This window comes from Cynara cardunculus, assembly GCF_001531365.2.
Source record: "Cynara cardunculus var. scolymus isolate 2C chromosome LG 2, CcrdV1, whole genome shotgun sequence".
NCBI classification, from domain to species: domain Eukaryota; kingdom Viridiplantae; phylum Streptophyta; class Magnoliopsida; order Asterales; family Asteraceae; genus Cynara; species Cynara cardunculus.
Window position 1 is genome coordinate 16,698,271 of NC_037529.1, and position 23,719 is coordinate 16,721,989.

The 23,719-nt window shown below is 34.4% G+C and overlaps 2 protein-coding genes across 2 annotated transcripts; both read right to left on the reverse strand.

The window, feature by feature from the left end:
* Positions 1-11,543: 11,543 nt before the first annotated feature.
* LOC112505958 (uncharacterized mitochondrial protein AtMg00810-like) lies at positions 11,544-13,083 on the reverse strand. The gene is made up of 2 exons (XM_025109992.1): positions 12,733-13,083; positions 11,544-12,407 (listed from the first exon to the last, which is right to left on the reverse strand). The coding sequence occupies exons 1-2, from the start codon at positions 13,081-13,083 to the stop codon at positions 11,544-11,546; spliced, it is 1,215 nt and encodes a 404-aa protein (XP_024965760.1).
* A 777-nt stretch (positions 13,084-13,860) lies between these two features.
* LOC112505959 lies at positions 13,861-14,970 on the reverse strand. Its single transcript, XM_025109993.1, has one exon. It carries the CDS (start codon positions 14,968-14,970, stop codon positions 13,861-13,863), a length of 1,110 nt encoding a protein of 369 aa, XP_024965761.1.
* Between the last annotated feature and the right edge of the window lie 8,749 nt (positions 14,971-23,719).

Genomic DNA, 23,719 nt, shown 5'->3' on the forward strand with positions numbered 1-23,719 from the left:
ATTATTATCGGTTATTATTATTTACTTAACACTTCCTATATAATATTTAAAAAACAATATATGTACCAAATGCTTAGTCGCATGAGTTTTAATCATTTTCTTTAGCATACCATATATGTTGATTTTACGTAAAATGATTAAAACATTTTTTCATGTAACAAGAAACCAAACAATGAAAAACTAATATTAGGCGGATCGAAAAAACTCGAACAAGTCAAATAAAATTTTAAACAATTCAATCGGATTCGTCTATAGCAGAAGTTGTCACAATACTAACGACTACTGTTACTCTTTGTGCAATGTAGGTTGGGAGAAAAGGGGGTTTCGAGGAGGATTTTTGGACAACGTTGCAAACGAGCACATTACAAAAAAAATGTAAGAAAATTGTAAAAATATCCGCAATACTATATACAAAATTGGGTAATAATACGGCATTTGTATGGAGCATATAAATATTTCATGGAAATACGTGTAGGGTATAAATTGATATATTATGACAGAACAATCTTCATTATACACCTTATTATTATAGTCAATAGTCTCACACATTTATTTTATCATTTTGAGTCAATTACAAAGTTTGATATAAAGAAAGATTGATATAAAAAAATTATTATTTAAGTATATATATTTGAAAAAACTTACGGAGGATGATGAGGTGATTTTATATAAAATGTAATATCTTTTCTTATTAGTTTAATATATGATATGTGATCATTGACCCATTTAACTTCAATATTTTCTAAAGAATTTACCATCACCGTGCAACGTGCGGTGCCGAACACTAGTTCCTATAAGTATGAAACCCATATGAGATATAGAGGAATAGGCTATTCTTTTTTTTTTTTTAAATTCCGTTAGCCAGGAGATGTTGAAGCTGCATAAATCTTTTGTATTGTGCCTACTATCATCAACCAAGGAGAATATAGAATAACAATGTGGTAATAATTCCATATTAATCCGAATCAATCCATATGCTCCCATTTTCAATAAAATTCTTTATCTATCTCTGAGATGTTTGGATTTTTTAAAACTCCATAAACATGCAGGAGAGAAATGTTATCCCCACTCGGACCAAGACAGAACTTTTATTTGTTCAAATAACAATTAAGGTGAAGTAGGGTCAAGAACGATGAATCTCTTTAAGATAAAAAGTGATTTCTTATGTTTGTGATAACATGATAATATCTTACGTGCCAGACGTTCTAGTTTGAATTAATTTATGAAAATTCTAATTTATATGATAATATTACTTATTCAACAAATTCTATTCATTTATCCGAGTTGATTTTCTGTTACGATAAATTGATGAAACAATAGCCAGTTCAATAGCGGCTCAGCAACTACAATAGCTATAACAAAAATGGAGAAAATGGCTCCTTTTAATTGACGAGTATCAAAAAAATCAGAAAATGTTACAAAATTGAGATTAATCGCATTTATATAAGTTCAAGACACATAAAAGCCATAACTATATTTCGACTTGCGATCAATCCATATAGACCGACTAAAAATAAATAGGCACTCAAAACAAGTACATGTTCGAGCATCATTAACCAACTCCTTATCAATCTCGATTCATTTCGATATGAACAACAATTTAACTAATTGGATTGACTAGAATCTAACGAGTAATGGAATAAAGGAATATATTGGGAATARATAGAACTAATAAAGAATTTATATTTTATATACAAAGTCAAATAGAAAATAGGAAATGCATGTGATAGCTCATACAAGTTTTTTTTTTTTTGTAGTTTTAAAGAGTTATTATTGACGAGGCACAACAATTGGGCCGATTAACGCAACTAAAAGAATTATTGAAATGAATTCAAACAGAAGAAAAAAATCTGTTGATAAATGAATCCCAATTTGTTGACTATTACTTATCAAATCTTGCTCTATAATCTGGTTTGCTTTTGTAGTCCAAATAATGCCGTACCATGACGTATCTGGAATAGTAGTAATTAGTGAAACAAAAAGACTTGTACAGACCATGTAAGTTACTCCAACTCCAACGGGTCCAAAGATGAAAATCTTTGGAATATTCTAAACCATTTATGAACATCACCGCGAAAATGATTAAAACATTTATGGTTGCTACATAAATAAGGAGTTGCGCAACAACTATAATATGGGAGTTCGATAGAATATAGAATAAAGATATACAAACAAAAATGAATCCCAACGAAAAGGCAAGATAAAGGGGATTGGGAAGTAATACTACTCCCAGACCTCCTAATATAAGACCCAATCTCAGAAAGACTAAAAGAAAATATTGTATTAGTCCAAGTAAATTCATTATATATAAAGTAACAGATAAATAAATCAAAATCTTTCATAACTTTATTTTCACGATGAGAAAAAAAGAAGTAACTCTACTTTTTATAATAGTTATTACTTATTAAATTAAAAAAAATCCATTTTGTGGATATGAATTGATGTAGATATAGTTATTGGCCTAATCTATCGAAAGAGTAATTTGAATCTATACATTTTTCAAATCCTCAAACTATATAAATATATTTATAATTATAAATTAAAACATGGTTCTCGCCTCCTAATAAATATAATTGTAGTTATTCACCAAACAAAAACCCTCATTTTATTTTAGATCAAAATGAGTCATTAATAAGGAATTTTTCTTAAGTTTTTATTTCAGACAAATTTAAAATTGTTCGAATTGTGTAATCGTCAATTATTGACATTGGTAACCAATCGAAAGCAATTTCATTATAATTTAGTTTGTGATGGTCATACGTAGAAGTTCATATTCTTCAGTCATTGATAAACAATTTGTTGGACAATACTCAATGCAATTACCACAAAATATACATATTCCGAAATCAATACTGTAATTAAGCAACCGTTTCTTTCTAATATCAATTTCTAATTTTCAATCAACAACGGTCAGATCTATAGGACATACACGAACACATAGGGGCGGATGTAGCATACAAATGGTGGGGGGATGGTCCCCCATTAAAAAAAAGCATCTTTTCCTGCAGGGACTAATTTTGTCAATTTCGAATCTTAAGCTATTTTTCCATTTTCTTGGTATAACTTGACTTGGAAACTGCCGTTTGAGAGAGAGATGACCTAGGGACGATTTTTGGGAGCAGGAGAGAAGATTTGAAGCTATTTCTACCATCTTCATGCCGTTTAATTTAGTCAGTAACTCGTTTTTATTTCCAACAATAGTCAAACTTTAGATTGTTGATATATTTCATTTGAGATTCCTTTATAAGATGTTGTGAACAACTTTATTTGCTTAATTTTTATATGAATGTATTTTTCTTTTGAGTTATCAATTAATCTGATCAATTGATTGTTCTTTTGGAAAGTAGCTATTCAAAACCCTAGATATGTAATCATTCAGGGCTTTTGATAAAGTGGCAACTGAAATCATTTGGTCTCAATAAGGTTTCCAATTTGATTACTTAAATTATTGCAATCGATGCTCTAATAAGCCGGGCTTGTGAGCTTATTTCTTCGAATTGGTGATTTTACTAACTCATTAATGCTGACCACACCTGTGAATTGCAGAGTTTGTTCAAATTCCCATTTGGGGTTAAGATTTGATTAGATAGATTGTTTTAATCAATGTATATCTAAGGGAAAATCGAGGTTGTCAGAGCTTGTTCACAATTATAACCAGTTTGGGCTTGTTTTACAATTGAAAGTGAGATATTGTTGGTCTTTTTAATTATTAACTTTAATTGTATAATTAGTGTTAGTGAATATCTTAATCCATCCCCCTTTACTTAAAGTGTAGAAGTTGAATAATAGCCACGACCAATGCTTGTGAATTCAACAGCCGGTCTCAACAGCCGTCAAATTTCAGTAGATTTACATGGTTTATCTTGTTAAGAACAAGTCTGAAGTCATTCTAATAGCTCCTCAATTCTTCACTCCTATTAAAACTCAGTTTGGGTGGAAGATAAAAGTCTTTAGATTTGATAATGCTAAAGAACCCGACTTTCATGAGTTCTTTGCCAAACTAAGACTCTTACATTAAACGTCTAGTGTAGCTCGTCCTCAACAAAATGCTAACACAAGCATCAACATTTACTAAAAGTATCAACATCGTTGATGTTTCAATCCAATATTACAATATATTTCTGGTTCAAATGTTTTACTGAAGAGCCCATTCATACATTCCATATTTCTAGTAATTCGTGTATCTCTTTTTTCAACTCTAATTCATCCCATGAATTATTAAGTCCATCTATATTTGCCGTTACTGCAACAACGCTTTTAATCAATTGAACTCCATTCGAATTTCTCAATGAGAAGTCTCCATTTGAGAAATTTATGGAAGGTTCCAGATTATTTCTCACTTGAACTTTTGGGTGCTTAGCCTTTGCATCAACATTGTTACAATCAAGGAATAAGTTTAGTACGAGGGTTAAGGCATGTGTTTATTAGTGTATCCGCTAGTTTTGGAAGTTTACATGTTACTTTATTTTGATACGATAAAAATAACTTTTTCTATTGGGAAATAGAATGGTGGATCATTAGTAGATGTTTTTCAATCATGTGATGCTATGTTTCACAATGAACTATTCCTCATTTCATGTTACCACACAAGCTTCTTAACTGATACGTTTTCACATGTTGTTGTTCAAAATATCAGAAATACGAGTCATGATCTGGATTATTTGCCTACTGGTGCACATGATGTACAAATTGATGATGCTCCAACAGTTCCTATTAGTGGCTGAAACTACTATTCATAATGTTCTATTCGTTCCTATTACTCAACCAATGGTTGAAACTATCGATGATGAAAGTGGCATGCAAAGATCATCTTGAACACATAAGCCCCCTTCTTATTTGAGGGATTATCACTACAATTTGGTAAGACATAACAGTTGCTTGAATTAGGAGATGGCATTAGATACACGATTATATGTGTTATAAGCATCTATCTGTTAATCATTGAAACTTTGTCCTAACTGTTTTTGGGAATACTGAGCGCTAAAGATTTATAATGAAGTAACGTTGCATAATGAGTAGATAGTTGCTATGCAAGAAGAACTACATGTTGTGGAGTCAAATTAAACCATATATGGTCTATTATCCATTGCCAGAAAACAAGCACACAATAAGCATAATTTGAAACCAAGTAATTGGGTTGCCACTTACTGAGCAAACATGGGTTGATTGAATATGGTATGGGTTGAGGCAAAAATTAAGTTTTATTTAATTATAATAAGTTTAATTATAGTTACTCTACCAAAATTTTAAACTAGTGTATTAATTATCTATTGCTATTATATGAATTCTAGGAGTCAATTGTGCGGAAATTGATCGATAGGTATGGGGGTATGGGGATGATGTTTCTACTCTTCCATATTGTGATGAAACATTATGGCAGAGGTGTCGGGACGGAAGAAGAAAGGGATACTTTAAGGATTTGGCATGCATTGGGATATTTATTACATGCTGACCGATACAGCTAGAGGATGATGTTCAAGTACAGGTCGATCGCATATGTAAGGAACATATATGGATGAGGTATGTATATTCATTCATGTGATATGAATCGACCTTAAGTTCCATTACTAATCTTGTGTATGTATATTCAATAAATATGAACCGACGTTATAGATTATTCATATGGATTGGCATATGCATCTTTAAATGGATTTTTTCAATGTGAACCTTTTTTTTTCTTACCTTCTCATGATATTTAGTCTTTCTTATTTAATTTGAACCTCCCACTATATATATATATATATATATATCATATATGTATATATATATATATATAGATGTGGGATCGTGTAAGAATAACAATTTTATTGAGAATGACGAGAACACTTGTGATCCTTTAGATGAATTAACTTTTAAATGTAACTTGATTTTCCATCAACCACCTTATGTACCTTCAACTACTTTCATCTACCTTTATATTCACATTTATCTTCACTTTTAGTCAATTTCGCTAACTTTTACATACATTTAATCACGCTCACATGCATAAATTGTTGCCATGACGAGAAAATAGGTAAATAAAAGTAGTTGAAGGTTGGCAAAGATATTTGAATGTAGATGGAGGTTTTATTCTCATCTTCTCACCATAACTCTTACTCTTACCGGAACTCAACCCCATATATATGTAGTTAGTTTCCTGTGAGAAATGCAATTTTTAGCGAGAAATGTAACATTCATATACACTACAAAATAAATGACTTTTACCCACAAAAATCACCTAGGGAAATTTTCGACAGGTTAGCCAGAAAATACCAACGTTCGGGTAGGATTCGATGACTTTCAAGAAAATACCAATGGATTACCAAAAGAATACATGGGTTGTCACTGATGTGAGTTTCCCACCAACAATTTACCCACCAACTTTTGTGATATTTTGTGATGAATCAATCTTTTAGTGTCGGATTTCCCAGGGAAAATCCGTAGGTAAAAAGTCTTCAATTTAGTAGTGATAATATGTGAAGGTGCAATAACCGACCATCTTCACAGAAACCGCTGAAGGTAAACATTTAGGTCCATTGCCTTGGAAACTTCACAAAATATAATCTAAATTCACACAATATAACGGTACTCTTCAGGATTTCTTACTTTTCTCACCAAAAATCTTTTTTCTCTATTGATCCCCAGTCTAAGATTGGTGTTCTGATGAGAAATGCCATATTCATGAGAAGTATGAAAAATGTAACCTTCACATAATATAAGTGAAGATACCCTAGTATTGTGTGAAATCGTGTAAAGCTAACTACTTTTTTAAAGAAACTGGTGAAGGTACGCATTCAGATCCTGTCACCTTCACCGCTTTCACAAAATATAACGTAACATTCACACACACTACAAGAAAATCGGGTTTGCAGGACGTTTTAACGTCCTAATAGACCGTCTTATAAGACTTATTTATAGGACCAAAAAATGAAGTCTCCTATTTAAAAACGTAATAATAAGTTTATAGGACACTTTTGAGCATCTTAACAAATTTTTTAGGACACTTTTAATACAAAACGTCCAATTACCAATATTATAGGACACTAATTGAAAAAATGTTCTATAAAAAAAGTGTCCTATAAAAATGAGTTTATAGGACATTTTTTCAAAAGTGCTATATAAAAATGTTAATGCGGTGCTCTGTAATAAAAATGTTCTAAAAACGTTGTTAAGATGCTTAAACGTGTCCTATAAACTTATTACAACGTATTTAGATAGAATGATTTAATTTTTGGTCCTATAAATTAAGTCATATAAAGTAGTTTATTAGGACGCATAGTAGGGCCGACCCAAAGCTTTTTGATGTCCTGAGCAAAAACATTAAAACATGCCGCATCGGATTTTTAGTCCATTTTAGGGTTTGTAAGACTGTTCAAATGGTGTTAGTCCATATCCAATCATTTGCACAATTTTTTCCAACAAAATGGTGTAAAACTTTGTGTAAACTGTAGTAATTTAATTTAAGTGACGCATTAAATTAACTTTTGCATCAAATAAATTATAAAAAATATATTTTATATTCTTAACTTATATATCTTTTCAATAATATCCTTACTTTTATTAGTTTATACAAATTCTACGCATAATTTGTTATAATAATTTTATAACACATTTGAACAAACAAAATACAGACAACTAAATTTCTATTATATGTTAGTCAAATTTCATCTTTGGTTATGTATTTTTTTTTCTTGAATCATAATACACACACATATGTGTGTGTCTTTGTCAATTTTTATGTTTTATTATTATTATACATTTATATCATATATATGAACTAATATAAGTATAATTTATTATATAATATTATTAAATAGTTTAACTAAAATAGCATTCGTAATCAAATAAACTAAATTATATAAACATCAAACTTGCATAAATATTAAATACTAAATTTGATGTATATTTCACCAACATCAGTTGGTGTAGAATTGTAGTGAAATTATGTGAAATATGATATAAAAATGGGATTTTGGTGATGATGAGATGCGCCTTTACCGAGAAAAACTACACACCCAATTTCTTGAATAAACATGTTTGACGAAATTATACACATAACGAAAATAATAAGTTTTCAAGTATTATTATAGGGCCTTCTTAAAATAATAACTTATGTAAATATTAATTGTGCTAGTAATTTTATTTTAAAAAAATTATTGTTGTAAAAACACGACAAAAATGAACTTTAGATATTAATCGGAAGTGAAAAAAATGGGGAATAGGGAGCGAAGTATTAAAAGCGAAATCTAGATACATATAAACAAAATAATCTTCAGCTCATTGGTAAAAGGCTCATGATATTTAGATATGATGCTTTAATTTTTAATCTTATAAATTAAGTCCTATGGAGTGGTTTATTAGAACGCTTAGAAATTAGTTGCATCCTATAAACCCAGTTTTGCTGCGATGACAACATAGAGCTACTTTCACAACTTCTCACCAAAGTTTCTTTTCCATATGTGATCCTAAGTCTATATGTACACATACATGAATACATATACAAGAAGCTACATGGGTAGAATAAACATAGAACAAAAGGCAAGACTTGAAAAGCGAGGAGAGCAAATATGGAATAAAGGGCTGGGTGTAACACCCCATCCTACTAAACTTAAGATGAGACATGTCACAACCGAAAACGGATCAAAAGTCTACCATTTATAGTACAGAGCTCTAATGGAACTCCAAAAAAAAGCATTACAATTATTATATTACATAGCACTAACATAATCACCTAATAACATAGCAAAAACATTATATTCAACCGCTAGTCTTCTAGAATCCTAAGCCATCTCGACCCTTCATCCTGCCCCTAAGTTAGATCCTGAACCTGTCGAGGTAAAACAAAACAAACCTCGAGTGAGCAAAAATTGCTCAGTGAACGAATAATAGCAGAAGAATATCAAATATGAATAAATAACTGAAAGGAAACATTACGATACAAGTGAAATCAATTTAAGTGTAAATCTCTAAAATTTGAAAGTTATATAATAAAAAAAAATTCAAGGTAAGAAGATCATCCGTATTATTAGGATACGTTGTTCCCGATGGATGATCAGTCTAATCAGGCGTCGTAATGGAATGGAAGTGTCGGGCACTACACCATCACATTCCCCTGTAAACAGAGGTATCTGGTATTCGGCTCTATCCAGTAACCAATATAATTGGTATTCGGCTCTATCCGGTATTCGGTTCTATCCGGTATTCGGTTCTATCCGGTATTTGGTTCATAGGATGCATCCAACATTCTCTATTTGGCTTGGTCGTAGCCTTTATGAGAATGCCATGACTATTTTAGCCATCATGGGGGCGTCTCAACACCCATGCCCTGAGTATTGAGCCTATTCAAAGTTAAGTCAATAAACTCAAACTCAAATAACCAAATCAAGAACCAAACATTTGATAATAAGTCTAATAAAACCATTGAGGTTCCAATTTATATAAAATCGATCATGAGTCTTAAAACGTACCGRTAATGGTTTAGATTTATCAGGTACACAAAATTTATAAACCAAAACATCATATWTCACATAAAGGAATTTCATATACCAATTTGATCATCTCCCCTTTTGTGGACATGTGTCATGATTAAGATTTCATAGAATGGATAATCACCACAATTGATTACCCATATATCAAAAGAAAGTAGACATTCGTACCTTGAAAGTGTTTTAAATATGATAAAACAAAATTCGAGGCTTATGAATGATTCCCTCCTTTCAGATTATCTACACTTATCAGAAAAACGGCTTTTAGACCATTTTCGATAACACTTCTCATCAACTTCAAGTTCCTACAAGCTATTACCTTTCATAGAACTTATGGACCGTCAAGCATGCTTAACATACCACTAGGACACTTAGTAAACATATAACACAATGCCTAGGACTAAAGACAACATTTGCTAAAATCAAATTTACACAATCCAAACAGAAGCTAACAAGTTATGTACACTAAAAGTTTAAGCCTTTTTCTCACACTTAGAGGCTGAACCAAACTTTCTTATAAAAATGAAAGTTGTACATATACCTCTTAGGATTTCATACCAACTAGATTCACATAATTTGAAGTTCTGGTCTATTTTATACAGAATTTATACAAACAGAGTGCAATTTCGAGTGGCTGCAGACAGGGTCTGGAAAATCGAAGATTTCAAGCATGTATGTTTCCAATTAGGTTTCTTAGTAAACTAAAAAGTAGTAGATAACTCAAACAACTTTCTAAAGATATAAAGAACGCATCAATCGGACAAACGGTTGATTTTATATGAATTTTCAAACTTACCGAAACGAATCTGCCTCCTCTAACAGCACCAACTTGAAGAAATTYCATCAATCTTCAATTTTTAACCTATGAATCATGAATCAACTTAGGGTTTAACCATTGCCCTAAAGAATAAGAAATCAGAAAAATAAACTATAAACATACCTTATCTTGAGTTCCTAATTCCAATTATAACATCAATTCTTCAAAAAACTCAAAGATTTAACAAGAAATCCCTAGGTTTATAGAGATGAGATGGAGAATTTTTTAGAGAGAGGTAGGAGAGATCTTAGAGTTAGAGAGAGGAAGAAGTCTGATTTTGTTTTTAAAAAAATAACAATTTCCTATATATATTTACAATATTTACTATCTAACCCTCGATCTTAAGCTTATTAGCAATATAATCATGCTTTGGCAATTTCCTTTACAATTTTGGTCCTAACCAAGATTGTTCTAACCAACTTAGAACTCAAATGAATTTTATGAAAATAACTAGGCCTAATAAACGGCTCTTAAAGACTAAGATATAAAACATTAAAGCACATTTTCACACTTGAACAAAATTGGTTCTCGATCAAGAGATTAGATTTACCAAATACGGGGTATTATACTGGGTAAATCGCTAAATCCATATGACTTTTTTCGGCTGACCAATTAAGCCATTGGCTTAATTAATAAATGATATATAATATAAGTTCATTTAGACATTACCGAACAACCCCTTAGCAATTGTAGAAAGCACCTAGCTTTATGAATATTTCTTCTGAGTATGTACTTTGTTAAAAAAAATATATAAATCTTACTCAGTGTTGGATATACAAAAAGAATGAAACACCAAACACTTGACTTACACAAACAGATATATACTGATTAACAGAAAGATGTCTTGATACATCGTACAAACAGAAAGGGAACAGACAAAAAGTTTAAATACAATCCCAAACGACGCAACTAAAGATACGAACAGACACAATGGTTGAAAAATAGATTTTGTCGGGAAGAGTAACTGCGGTTAACGGTCACCAACAGTCAACTGCCAAACTGGTTAACAAACAGAAGTAACGAAATGTTTGGTTTATCTTTAAACATCCCCTTATAAGCTAAACATCGTGAATCCCCAAATTCTTATGTTAATTTTTCAAAACTTCCTCCCTGAAGTGACTTTGTAAAGATATCAGCTAATGGATCCCTCATATTGCAAAACAAAACATTCACCTCATTGCTGAGAATAAGTTCCCTAATGAAGTGGAACTTGATCCTAATATGTTTGCTTTTTCCATGATATATTGGGTTTCTGGTCAAAGCTATAGAAGACTTGTTACACAAAAGATTTGTGTACAAGTACTTTGTGAAATCCCCAATTCTTGTAGTATGCCTCTAAGCCAAAGTGTTTGGCACCCTTTTGAAGAGAGTGCCATATACTCAGCTTCTGTGGAGGATAGGGCCACTACTTTTTGTTTCTTGGACTGCCATGAAATAACTCCTGAACCTAGGCTGAAGACATAACCTGCGGTACTCCTACTATCCACAATATCCCCTCCATAGTCACTATCACTATACCCTATTAGCTTGAAATCATGAGAAAAAGAGTAGGTAATACCATGGTCCAATGTGCCTTTTACATGCCTTAGGATACGCCTAGCTGCTTCCAAATGTTGTTTTTTAGGATGTTCCATAAATCTACTGACAAGGGTCACAGGTAACATGATATCAGGCCTAGATGCAGTGAGATACATAAGGCATCCCACAAAGCTGCGATAGACGGTTGAATCCACTTCCTTCCCATTCTCTTCTTTTGAAAGCTTAAGACCAAACTCCATGGGTGTTGCAGCAGAAATGCAATCTTCCATATTGAATCTTTGCAATAAGTCTCTGGCATACTTCTTATGAGAAATAGTAATGCAATGTGCACCTTGAGTAGCTTCTATCCCCAAGAAATAGTGTGATAGTCCCAAATATGTCATCTCAAAGTTTTCTTTCATTGAATCCTTAAATTCATTTATCTTTTCTAAGGAGTTTCCTATGAATACTAGATCATCCACATATATGCAGACTATAAGAATGGTGTTGCCTTCCTTCTTGATACACAGTGTGTGTTCATAGTTGCATTTCTTGAAACCTTGATCAAGAAAGTGGCCTTTAATTCGGCTATACCAGGCCCTAGGGGCCTGTTTCAAACCATAGAGTGCCTTTTTAAGATGGCATACTTTATGTTCCTCTCATTTTCTTTTATAGACACTAGGTTGATCCACATAAACATTCTCTTTTAAGTAACCATTTAGAAAAGCTGATTTGACATCCATTTGATGTACAAACCTGTTGACTTGAGCAGCAATAGCTAGGATTAGACGTATGGTTTCAAGTCTAATGACAGGAGCAAATACCTTGGTAGTTGATTCCAAACTGCTGTTTGTACCCTTTCACCACAAGCCTTGTCTTATGTTTATCCACTTCTCCTCTTTCATTGAACTTTGTCTTTTATATCCATCTAACTCCTATAGACTTTTGTCCTTTTGGTAGATCAATCAATTCCCAGGTGTTGTTCTTCATAATTGAATCCATTTCTCTATCCATGGCATCCCTCCATTTCTTGTCCAAACAAGCCTCTTCATAATGCAAAGGATCAGAATCTGCAAATAGATCAAAACCTGCCAAGTCACCAATATTAACATGTCGTGTGTTGTCATAAAGATCTCTAAGGCTTCTGGTCTTTCTGTTAGGATTGTTTGATGAGGATGAGCTTCCAGAGTCAGTATCTCCAATGTTAGGTGATGGTTGATCAAGGGAGGCACTAGTAGAGGATATTCCTTCTAGAGTGGCAGGATCATTTTGATCAAGAGGCATATCAGGGATGTCTTGATCAATGGTGTTCTCATTTAAGATACATGTCCCATTCTCATCACAAGTTAGACCAATCCAGGACTTATTCTCATCGAAGAAAACATCTCTACTGGTGATAAACCTTTTTGGTTAAAGGATTATATAGTTTATAAGCCTTGGCATTGTAGCTGTATCCCATAAATACTGCTTTCTCTGATTTTTCATCTAATTTTTGCCTCTTCTGTTTTGGTATGTAAGCATAAGCCACACATCCAAAAGTTCTTAGATGGCTTACACTTGGCTTGAATCCATTCCAGGCTTCTTGTGGAGTCTTATCTATAAGGCTTTTAGTGAGAGATCTGTTAATAAGATAGACAGCACAAGCAATTGCCTCTGCCCAAAAGACATCAGGTAGATTTTTGTTTTTGAGCATGCATCTTGCCATTTCTACTAGTGTTCTGTTTTTCCTCTCTGCCACCCCATTTTATTGGGGTGTATAGCTGGTTGTGAGTTGGTGATGAATGCCATGACTCTTCAAATAATCCTCAAATTCAACTCCTATATATTCCCCCCACGGTCTGACCTTAAGTTCTTAATTTTGTCTTCACTTTGCTTCTCTACCATGGTTTTGAAGTGAACAAAATGATTAAAGGCTTCTGCTTTTTCCTTAATAAAGTACACCCAGACTCTTCTGCTGAAATCATCTATAAACGTTAGGAAGTATCTACTTCCTCCAAAGGAAGCAGTCCTCATTGGTCCACAAATATCTGTGTGGACTAACTCTAACTATTTTGAGGCTCTCTAAGCCTTATCTTGAGGAAATGAATCTCTTGTGTGCTTACCAAGTGCACAACCTTCACATACATGATCAAGATTTATGACTGATGGCAATCCCTTCACCAGACCTTTTTTGTGCATGTATGACAGAGCGTTAAGGTTGGCATGGCCAAACCTATTATGCCATAAAAGTGATGAATCCATAGTGCTCATGGTTAGGGAAAGAAAGTTCTCATCATTGAACTTGATGGGGAACATTTTATTATGTGTCATGTAAGCTTTTCCAATGAGTGAGTTGTTGAAATTTGTGATTTCACAATACTCATTTCTAAATAGAAGTCTATACCCTTTGAGTATAAGCAAACCCACACTAAGAAAGTTATGTTTCCGGCCAGGAACATAGAAGACATTAGATATCCTTTTATCTTTATCTCTAAGTTTGATAAAAATCTCACCACACCCACATACACTTAATTTCTTATCATCACATGATCTCACATCATTCCTTTCTGATTCTTCTAAATTTAGGAATAATTCCTTGTTTCTAGTCATGTGATTACTACATCCGTTGTCAAGGTACCATAGATCACATGCAGTCTTTTCTTGAACACTTAACATCATGAACATGGAGTCATCATTATGACTTTCTTCTTTATGTATAAAACTAGAGACTTTATTCTCTTCTGCTATTCTCTTTCTACAGAATTTAATAGTGTGTCCTACTTTATCATAATAAAAACTTTTCATTTGAGAGAAGGGCTTACCTCTGCCTTTGCTCCTTGTGTAACCAGATCCTTGTTCATCCTTACTGTAGTCTAGTCCTTTTTGTTTCTCACTTGTATTTGACTCCCATGTTGAATGAGTTTGAAAAACATGTTCCATCACAGGTGTATCAAATTGTCTCATGTGAAGTTTGTGTAATTGAAGTGTCCCTAGAAGAGTTTCCAAAGAGAAATTTGAGAGATCTTTAGACTCTTCTATGGCAACAACAACATATCCAAATTTCCTGGTAAGACTTCGCAAGACCTTTTCAACCACCCTTCTGTCAGAAATGCTTTCACCATTCAGTCTCATTTGATTGATCAGGATAATCACCCTAGTGTAGTATTCTTCTACAGTTTCAGTTTCTTTCATTTTAAGGTTGTCAAATTCACACCTTAGAGTCTAAAGTCTAACAACCTTGACTTTTTCTTCTCCTCTATATGATTTAAACAGCAACTCCCATGCTTATTTAGCAGATTGAGAGGATGAAATTCTTTCAAATATGTTTTCATCCACTGTCTGGAAGATCAAAAACAAGGCTCTTCTGTGTTTCCTTTTTGCTTCGTTAAGGGCGTTTGTTTGTTGAACCGTGAGGACAATGGGATTTTCTGATACTACAACTCCTTGAATAATCGACCATAAGTCTTGAGACTCGAACATCACCTTCATCTGAATACTCCAATGGAAATAATTTCTTCCATTAAATTTGGGTAACTGAGTTTGTGCTTGTGTTTGTAACATGTTTTGAGAACTTGAAGCCATACAATTATGGCTCAGATACCATAGGTTGGATATACAAAAAAAAAATGAAACACCAAACACTTGACTTACACAAACATATATATATATATATATATTGATTAACAGAAAGATGTCTTGATACATCGTACAAACAAAAAGGAAAAAGACAGAAAGTTTAAATACAATCCCAAACAACACAACTAAAGATACAAACAGACACAACGGCTGAAAAGGAGATTTTGGTGGGAGGAGTAACTGCCGTTAACGGTCACCAACGGTCAACTGCCAAACTGGTTAACAAACAGAAGTAACGGAATGTTTGGCTTATCTTTCAACACTCAGATGTTAACAAAGAACCATATAAGAAATATGCAATCCTTTTTTTTTGAAGTATATAATATTTATATACGGCAAATGTAACAAATAAACTCACACACTCTCCTCACCTATGGTGAGGTTTGAACCCCTTACTCCTAGAAGGCCAAGGGCTACGATACCGCTAGGCCAAATGCCCTTGGGTAAGAAATATGCAATCTTACCTTGTTCTTATTTATCAAACTAATAAGATTAATTGATCATATTTGACGGGTGGGAGCCTTGATGAAGTAATCTTTCAGGTTACATTAAAACAACCGGGTATATAAGATTATGTAATCTTACTTGATTGCTATTTAACCGGGTAAAATATGTGTCTTTAATCGGTTACCATGAGTTCCTTGTTGGGATTTTAACAAAGGAATTGATCCCACATAGGAAGGAGAGGGAAAATTGGAGAGGTTTATAAGGCTAATTCCATAAGCCTTATCAAACTTGAACCAAGACCTATGTATCAAGCTTGGTGCTTGGTATATACATTAATGGTCAAAGATAGGGCCTTGGGCCTCTTGGGGTCTCGGGTCTCTTTCCCGACAGTGGCCGAACCGGTGTTACGAACATCCATAACTGTTCGTAATCAGTTTTCGGATAACCACTATGTAACCTGATCTAGCATACTCAGTGAGTAGACTTAGTCGCTCTTCACACAATCCAGGTAAAGATCATTGGTTTGCACTAGTGAGAGTGCTCCGATATCTCAAACACACTATGAATTATGGGTTGAACTATACAAAATATCCTCCTGTTCTGGAAGGTTATTGTGACGCCAATTGGATTTCCAACAGTTCAGAAAGTAAGTCCACAAGTGGGTATGTCTTTACACTTGGTGGAGCAGCAGTATCGTGGAAATCATCAAAACAAACAGTAAATACACGCTCAACAATGGAAGTAGAATTTGTGGCTTTAAACAAAGCAGCAGAAGAAGCTGAATGGCTTAAAAGCTTCCTAGAAGGTATGCCATTGTGATCGAAGCCTGTCACTGTTATTTGTATACATTGTGACAATATGGCCGCTCTAACAAGAGCAAAGAATCAGATATACAATGGTAAATCAGGACATATAAGGCGTCATCACAACACTATACGTGATTTGCTAAAGAATGGAATCATATCCATTGATTATATAAAGTCAAAGGAAAACATAGCCGATCCTTTGACGAAAGGGCTAAATAGAGAGCAAATCATATACACATCGAGGGGAATGGGCTTAAAACCAATTCAATGAGTTATAACCTGGCGGAAACCTAACCTAGCAACATTGGAGATCCCATGGTCTAGGTTCAATAGGCAAACAAGTTTGGGAAAACTCAAGACGCAATCTAACACACAGGTATGCTCATTCCTATGATATTTTTGTGTGTTTCCGTTGACGATTAAGGGTTGAATAGTACTTCTTAATAATGCTAATAGCTTTGACAGTGGGACAATACGGAATGTTCTTGATTGGCATTACCTATGTGAGATTGATGTTTGGTCACATCTATGAGGACGGAGATGGCTACATTCTCTAAGAATCTCATGAAGAAAGGATACGTTCAAGACCGAAATGAACACAACCGTAAGAGTTACACTATGTGATAGATATGATGTATGTGATACTTGTTGTCTAGATTTACTAAAYAAAGTGGTTAGTTCAAGACATTGTTCACTACCCAYAAAGTGGATCCAATTTGTACTCACTATGAAAGGTTCAAGTCCAAACGACACCTTTTCAAATGTATGTCATATCTTACTTCATGGAATATAACAATATGTCCTTTGTATTGCTTATTTTCTATTCAAATGTGGGGTATTATTAGTATTTGAATAGAAAATGTGGGGTATTGTTGGGATTTTAACAAGGGAATTGATCCCACATAGGAAGGAGAGGGAAAATTGGAGAGGTTTATAAGGCTAATTCCATAAGCCTTATCAAACTTGAACCAAGACCCATGTATCAAGCTTGGTGCTTGGTATATACATTAATGGTCAAAGATAGGGCCTTGGGGTCTCGGGTCTCTTCACCGACAGTGGCCGAACCGGTGTTACGGACAGTCGTAACTGTTCGTAATCGGTTTTCGGATAACCACCATGTAACCCGATCTAGCATACTCAGTGAGTATACTTAGTTGTTATTCACACAATCCAGGTAAAGATCATTGGTAAAGATCATCAGATAACCACCATTGGTTTTCGGATAACTACCATGTAACCCGTAATCCACCCGTGAGTCTTGGACAAAATGTTCCTACCGCCGCTCAAATGAAACAATTTGAGAAAGCAGTGGAAACTTGGAAGAGCAACAAATATAATTGTAGAAATTATATTCTAAACGCTCTTGATGATTCCATATATGATATCTATTCAACTTTCGAAACTGCAAGAGAGATGTGGGAATCATTAGAGCGTAAGTATAAAACCGAAGTTGCTTGTTCCAAATGATTTGTGGTAGGAAAATTCCTACACTACAAAATGATTGACACTAAATCAATCGTCAAACAAGTTGAGGAACTCCAAGTCATCACTCACGAATTGGAAGTGGAAGGTATGGGCATCAACTCTAACTTTTTGGTAGGGTCTATAATTGAGAAGTTACCTCCGTCATGGAAGAACTTCAAATTATACCTGAAACATTTAACTGATGATATGAGCTTTGAACAACTTTTCCTCAAACTCCGAGTTGATGAGGATAACAGGTTGTCTTAAAAGGCCGATGCTAGTTCCTTAGAGCCAAATGCAAATATGATGGCTGTAAGTAACTCTAAGGGGAAGTTTCAGAAATTTAAGGGCAAAGGCTTTTCCCTTAAACCATCATTTAAAAACTCTCTTGCCCCATAGAAAAAAAACTTCAAAAAGCTGCACATCCTAATTTGTTGGGTATGTGGTAAGCCCGGTTATAGGGCAAAAGACTGTAGACACAAGAGAGATCATGGTGGTAGTGGTGGAAATGGTGGCGGAGGTGCTGGACCGTCTCACCAAGCCAATATGGCTGATTCTGAAACTCAATTCATCGGCGTGGTGGAAGCAAATTTGGTGACCAACACTATCGATTGGTGGCTTGATACCGGAGCCACTAGACACATCTGTAATAGCAAAATCTCATTTGCTACATACCAAAAGGTTAGTGATGAAGAACCGATGTCTATGGGGAATGCGACGACGGCAAAGGTAGAAGGCAAAGGAAAAGTGATTCTGAAGCTCACTTCTGAAAAAGACCTCGTTCTTACAAACGAGCTACATGTACCTGACATTAGGAAGAATTTAATTTCTGGTCCTATGTTAAGTAATAAGGGATTCAATATTGTGTTTGAATCCGATAAGTTTGTAATTACTAAAGGGGGTCAGTATGTTGGTAAGGGTTACCTCTCCGAGGGACTCTTCAAAATGAACACTGTACATAATGACAATGTAAATAGCAATAAAAAATGAGCATTGGCTCGACTTCTATGTACATGATTGAGTCATCTACCTTATGGCACTCTCGACTTGGGCATGTCAAGTTTCGTTGTTTACAAAGAATGATAAAACTTGGCATGTTACCATAATGAACAAAACGACTAAGTGTGAAATATGCATAGAATCCAAGTTCACTAGTCATCCACATAAATCCGTTGAGAAAAATAATGAAGTACTTGGTCTAATACATAGTGACTTGTGCGACTACAAAGCAACTCCAACACGTGGAGGGAAAAACTATTACATATCTTTCAATGATGATTGCAGTAAGTTTTGTTATGTGTATTTAATCAATACCGAGGATGAGGCTCTGAATATGTTTAAAACATACAAGGCCAAGGTTGAGAATCAACTCGACAAACGGATCAAAATCTTAAGATCTGATAGAGGAGGAGAGTATGAGTCAAATGACTTTACTGAATTTTGCTCCTCTCATGGTATTGTGCATTAAACGACGACCCCTTATACTCCTCAACAAAATGGAGTAGCTGAAAGGAAGAATCGAACATTGAAGAACATGATCAATTCAATGTTGATAACCTCAGGGGCACCACATAGCTTATGGGGCGAGGCATGCCTAACTGCAAACATGATATTAAATAGAATCGCTCACAAAAATAACAATAAATGTCCTTATGAATTATGGAAAGGGAGGTTTCCCACCTTCAAAATAATGAAAGTGTGGGGTTGCTTGGCCAAGGTTCAAGTCCCTTTGCCTAAACAGACAAAACTTGGACCGAAAACCATAGATTGTATATATCTTGGTCCCGCCAAGAATAGTGCAGCCTATAGGTTCCTTGTATACAAGTCTTACGTTGATGATGTCAATGTCAACACCATCATAAAATCTGCAGAACCTAAATTCTTTGAAGATATATTTCCTTATAGGGATAAAGAGGGACAATTCTCCAATCCAAGGAAAAGAGCTTGTGCGGAAACAAGTCATGATACCTTAGACCAAAGTGATCAAAACATTCGTGATGAAACTTCTAAGGTATTAGTCCCGTAAGGGTTTACAAGAAGAGAAACAGTTTGTAGAAGGGAGGGATGAATAGAAACACAATATTTTCAAATTTAAAATATATATTGATAGAGAAGATCAATACTGATTTTACAAGATTGTTTGCGGAAAGATAAGGTAATAAAAATATATCTAAACAATCTTTGGTTACACACAAAGCTTTAGCAATTACAAGAAAAGAAGTTGCTAAAAGAAAGATCTTTTACTTAAGCTAGAAGATGCTTGAAGTAAGAATAAGTTTAGAGAGAGATGCGCGCTCTCTACATGGAGAAGAAACACTTCTATTTATACCCAGTGCATTAAATGATCATTTAATGCAATATGGTAGGTTTAGAGTGCGTGTCAAACCTTAAGAGTAAGGCTTGTCCTTTGCTACAGTGAATAGTACAAAAGCACTATTTCTGAGCAGACATCCTTACCTAAAGTTGGTGGACAATGAGTCGACTAATCGGCTCCGTACCGTGCTAACTTTTGTAAGGGTATGGGTTTGTCCTTTGTGTGCATAAGGACAAGACAACAACAGTCGTGCTGAGCAAGCTTCCTTTGATCGCTGAATGCTGGAATGACCTGAAGGTCTCATCATCGTTCGCTGAAGCTAGAACAGTCTTCACACATATATAGACAGGCTTGTAATCACTGAATACCGCTTCAGATCACGTACCCGCCGGTCTCTAATCTTTAGTTTCAGTCTTCGACGTTTGCTGAAGGTTCTTTGGTGTGAGTGTTTTCTTCTTGAAGCATTGCTGTCTCTGATAGATTTACAATGCAAGTTCTTCAGCGATCATTGAACATACTCAGTGAAGATCGCTGGAACTGAAAATACAGAAACACAAATACAACGTGAAAAGAGAAAAAGGATTATCATCAAATCACTGAGAGAGAGGATCAACATAAGGCTCAACAAGAGTTAGAACCTAGAAGAAGTAAATGAGGAAGAATCGCCAAAGACCTTGGTCCCGATTTTATGACCTTCAATGTGGAAGGTGAACCTCAATCCTACAAAGCTGCCATGGAGTCATCAGAGGCACCTTATTGGAAAGAGGCAATTAATAGTGAGATAGATTCAATCATTCAAAATAATACTTGGAAATTGGTTGATCTACCTCCGGGACACAAACCGATTGGCCATAAATGGATTTTTAAAAGAAAACTTAGACCCGATGATACCATAGAAAAGTACAAGGCTAGACTTGTAGCTAAAGGGTATCGTCAAAAGGAGGGCCAAGACTTATTTGACACTTATTCGCCAGTTACAAGAATCACGTCCATAAGGACTTTAATAGCTATAACAATTCACAATTTGGAAATTCACCAAATGGATGTGAAAAATGCTTTCTTAAATGGCGAATTAGATGAAGAGATCTATATGCAACAACCTGAAGGATTTGTTGTCAAAGGCCAAGAACACAAGGTATGCAAATTGGTGAAGTCCCTCTATGGACTTAAGCAAGCACCAAAGCAATGGCATGAATAGTTTGACAACACCTTGTTATCAAACAACTTCCAAATCAATGAATGTGATAAATGTGTATATGTTAAACAATGCAAAAATGCTTATGTTATTATATGTTTATATGTCGATGATATGCTTATCATGGGAACCAACTTGGATATTATCAACCAAACCAAGAAGATGCTACATTCCTCATTTGATATAAAAGATATGGGAATAGTCGATGTTATCCTTGCTATTAGAATTCAAAGAAATTCTAATGGTTACATCCTATCTCAATCACATTATATTGAGAAAGTTCTCCGAAAGTTCGGACACTATGACGATAGACCGGTGGTCACTCCATTTGATCCATCCAGTCAATTAAAGAAAAATCAAGAAGATAGTGTCCCAACTTCAATATACTCAAGTACTTGGGAGCTTGATGTATATTATGAATTGTACTAGACCCGATCTAGCATACTCAGTGAGCAGACTTAGTCGCTATTCACACAATCCAGGTAAAGATCATTAGTTTGCACTAGTGAGATGTGACAACTCTGGATTGTGGGATTTCAGGTTAGTACTTTATTTCAGGATCCTGATTGAAGACTAAGTCTTTTTAGGATTTAGCCTTGATGACCAGAGATTGTCTTGTTTAATTAGTCTGATTAGATCATGTTTCGACGGTAGCTAACCAAGTTAGTTCGTGCAATGCCAAATAATCTTGAAATATTTCACATAAAAATAAAGCTGATATTTTCGTCTCGTTCTTCTTAAAATCCAAATTTCCTAAGTTCCAATCTTTTATATTTGGTTGCYTATTATTATTTTGAAAGAGTGGAGTTTTAAAAAAAATCTTTTGTCAAAATTGTTTTGTTTGTTGTATTTAATGGGGCCTTATATTTAGTAAATAAAAGCCTTCTTGGGCTTGGGCCTTTAGAGTCAGCCCATTTCTTCTCTTGAAGCCCCATATAAATACCCCCTTCTCTTTTGAAAAATCTTCATTCTTCAAAATTTCCAGCCATTTCGTTTCTCTCACTCTATCATTCATCACCTTCCAACCGATTCCATCTCCTTGCAAAGCTCGAAGATTTCTACTGTTCTTGAGATTTGTTCGTATCATTCGACCAAGAGAAGGTATGTTTTAAAAAGCTGTTTAGTCTCTTTAGTTGTTCGAAACTCGTTATTCTTTTCCCTACTCAATTCTTTGAGTAAGATTTATGGGATTTAAAGAGGAGAGATTATTYATCAAAGACCTGCATGTGTCTTCGTTGGAATGATAATCTGTGACCCAAGATTCTTTAGTCCCTAGGAAAGAAGAAGAGAGTTCTTGCATGTGAGGTACGATCATAATCTTGGATGATTGAATCTTGCATGCATCTTTGAATAGAATTTCCCGTCATGTTAGCTTGCTAGAATCAAAATTCTTATTTGTTTTGTTTCCTTTTCTGGAATTTATTTAGAGATATTGATTTTGTGTTGAAAATCTAAGTTCTTGAAATTGTTGAGCTCGAGACCCTCCCCACCAATGCTGCCGTTCWTGGGCATGCAACCGGTTTTAGGGAGGCGTGTGACTCAAGGTTGTAGATTATTCTTGAAAAGAGTGTTAAACCCACTCAAAATATCTTGATTCTGATAGTTGGAGGCTGCCATCATTTGTTTTGGGATGACATTTAATGATGTCATTATTTGGATTTTGGAAGGTTCCTTTTTAATAAATAATTAAAATCGGCTTTATTTTACAAAAACACTTGATGGCTTTGCATTTAAAACAACTTGAATCTACCTTACGCAGGAAACCATTAAGTTAATATAGCGCTGATTGGTCTGTCAGGAAGTTCGAGCAAGCATAGCAAGTCCCTAGAGGAAACACACGGATATTCGCCAAACTTGTGAGTTCTCACGGCCCCATTTTTAATGCTTTTTATAAGTTTATGGGGGAAAAGCATGAGATTATGCAATCTTTGCATGTTTATGTTTTATGATACTTGTGACTAAAGAACTGTTTAGTCGATGTTTTACTTGGAACCTCTTGGGCTAAGGAACTGCTTAGTCGGGTTGCTATATTTTGTTTGATAACTATTATTGCACTTAGAATAAATGCTAAATTGATGT